Source organism: Apaloderma vittatum, unplaced genomic scaffold (genome assembly GCF_000703405.1).
Source record: "Apaloderma vittatum isolate BGI_N311 unplaced genomic scaffold, ASM70340v1 scaffold10634, whole genome shotgun sequence".
NCBI classification, from domain to species: Eukaryota; Metazoa; Chordata; class Aves; order Trogoniformes; family Trogonidae; genus Apaloderma; species Apaloderma vittatum.
This window is the reverse complement of record NW_009714337.1, coordinates 551-2,898: the sequence shown is the minus strand read 5'-3', so window position 1 is coordinate 2,898 and position 2,348 is coordinate 551. Positions and strand designations below refer to the sequence as shown.

The 2,348-nt window shown below is 62.1% G+C and overlaps 2 protein-coding genes across 2 annotated transcripts in view; both read left to right on the top strand.

Annotated features, from left to right (window-relative positions):
• LOC104273392 (zinc finger protein 879-like) overlaps positions 1-181 on the top strand; it is a gene marked incomplete at its 5' end in the record, with an annotated part of 1,227 nt that extends 1,046 nt beyond the window's left edge. Inside the window, 1 exon segment of the mRNA XM_009868722.1 lies at positions 2-181. Coding sequence (XP_009867024.1) covers positions 2-181 — 180 coding nt within the window.
• Positions 182-749: 568 nt separating this feature from the next.
• On the top strand, positions 750-1,454 carry LOC104273391 (caM kinase-like vesicle-associated protein). The gene has a single exon (XM_009868720.1). It carries the CDS (start codon positions 750-752, stop codon positions 1,452-1,454), a length of 705 nt encoding a protein of 234 aa, XP_009867022.1.
• The last annotated feature ends 894 nt before the right edge of the window (positions 1,455-2,348 follow it).

Here is a 2,348-nt window from a genome sequence, read left to right as displayed (position 1 = left end):
ACACTCGACCCTTATGGAGCACCAACAAATGCACACAGGAGAGAAGCCGTACGCCTGCCCCCACTGCAAAAAGACCTTCTGAAGGAGGTATCTTCTCTTCAGGCATCAGCAAGCCCTCCACAGCAGTGAGTACATGCAGGGGGTGTCTCATGAGATGGCCCCTGCCTTGGTGGGGCTGTGAGTGGGTGTCAGGGTTGAAGCCCAAGGAGAGGACTACACCACCACGGGGCCCCCAATTTCCCCATTCCCAGCCCCACCTTCCCCATTCCCAGCCCCAACTTCCACATTCCCAGCCCCAACTCTCCTCTCCAGCCCCAACCTCCCCATTCCCAGCCCCAAACCCCCCATTTCCAGCTCCAAACCCCATTTACAAACGCCATTTTCACCCCTGGATCTCAGGCAACCCTTCCTCATGGAGAGACCCCCCCCTGAGCCCAGCGGCCCCCGCACCCTTGTGAGCCCAGAGACCACCCCTGTGAGCCTAGAGAACCCCTGAGAGCCCAGAGACCCCCCCTTGTGAGCGAAGAGACTCACTGTGAGGTCAGAGAACCCCTCTGAGCCCTGTGACCCCCTCTCTGAGCCCAGAGATCCCCTGTGAGTGCAGTATTTTCCTCTAAGCCCAGAGACTCCCCCTGAAAGCCCAGTGATGTCCCTTGTGACCACAGAGACTTCCTGGAAGCCCAGAGAATCCCGGGTGACCATAGAGACCCCCCGCTGTGAGCCCAGAGACCCCTGCTGTGAGCCCAGAGATGCTCGTTGTGACCACGCCGGCCTCTGGAACATCAGCAGCACTGGCCTCCGTGACATCAGTAGCGCTGGCTCCAGTGACATCAGCAGCGTTGGCCTCAGTGACATCAGCAGCGCTCACCTCAGTGACATCAGCAGTGCCGGCCTCTGTGACATCAGCAGCGCCAACCGCAGTGACATCAGCAGCGCCGGCCTCTGCGACATCAGCAGCGCCGACCTCTGGAACACCAGCAGCGCTGGCGTCAGTGACATCAGCACCGCTGGCCTCGGTGACACCAGCAGCGCCATCCTCGGTGGCACCAGCAGCGCTGGCCTTGGTGACATCAGCAGCGCCGTCCTCAGTGACATCAGCAGCGCTGGCCTCGGTGACATCAGCAGCGCCGGCCTTGGTGACATCAGCAGCTCAAGCCTCAGTGAGATCAGCAGCGCCAGCCCCAGTGACATCAGCAGCACTGGCCTCTAGAATATCAGCAGCGCCGGCCTCAGTGACATCTGCAGCGCCAGCCTCGGTGACACCAGCAGCGCTGGCCTCTGTGACACCAGCAGCGCTGGCCTCGGTGACACCAGCAGCGCTGGCCTCGGTGACACCAGCAGCGCTGGCCTCGGTGACACCAGCAGCGCTGGCCTCGGTGACACCAGCAGCGCTGGCCTCGGTGACACCAGCAGCGCTGGCCTCGGTGACACCAGCAGCGCTGGGGCCTCGGTGACATCAGCAGCGCTGGCCTCATTGACATCAGCAGCGCCGGCCTCGGTGACATCAGCAGCTCAAGCCTCAGTGAGTTCAGCAGCGCCAGCCTCAGTGACATGAGCAGCGCCGCCCTCAGTCACATCAGCAGCGCTGTCCTCGGTGACATCAGCAGCGCTGGCCTCGGTGACATCAGCAGCGATGTCCTTGGTGACATCAGCAGCGCTGGCCTTGGTTACATTAGCAGCGCCCTCCTGCGTGTGCCCCAACTACTGGCAGGGATGCCCTCGGCCACCTGTCACCCCCTGAGGCAGCCACGGGGGTGCCCAGGAGCAGCAGGACCCCGAGCTAGGCAGGCCCAGCAGCTCTTCAGGACACGGCTGGGTGTGGACCTGGCGGGGTTGTGTTCACAGGTGGCCGCGATGATTTTAAACAACTTTCTTACCATCAATGATTCTCGGGACTTGCCGTGACGTCCTGTACAACCAGTTTGCCAGGCAAAAGTTAACTGCCCCCCCTGCCCTGTCAAGGAAACAATCCCACACAGGAACCATGAAGGACGAATCTTTGAACACGGCGGCTGCTCAGGGACCTGGGTTTGCGTTCAGACGCCCCGTTGGGCTCCTGCACAGGCCAGACCGGAGAGTTCAAGGGGGAGGGGGGGGGAGCAATGGTCCCTTTCTCCCGTAGCTCGGCTGCCTCCTTCCCCTGCGCCAAGGGGAGGGGTTGGGGTTCCCATCAGCAATCTAGGAGGGGGTGCAGGCTGGAGCAGATGCTCACAGGCAGTCACCACACCCAGCACCCACTCTCTTGCTTTTGAGCCCACCCAGCTCCAACAGAGCAAGTGCCAGTACCGGGGTCCTTCTAGTTCCTGCTGCCCTCTCGTCTCCCAGCAGCCAACACTGGCTCCCACGGG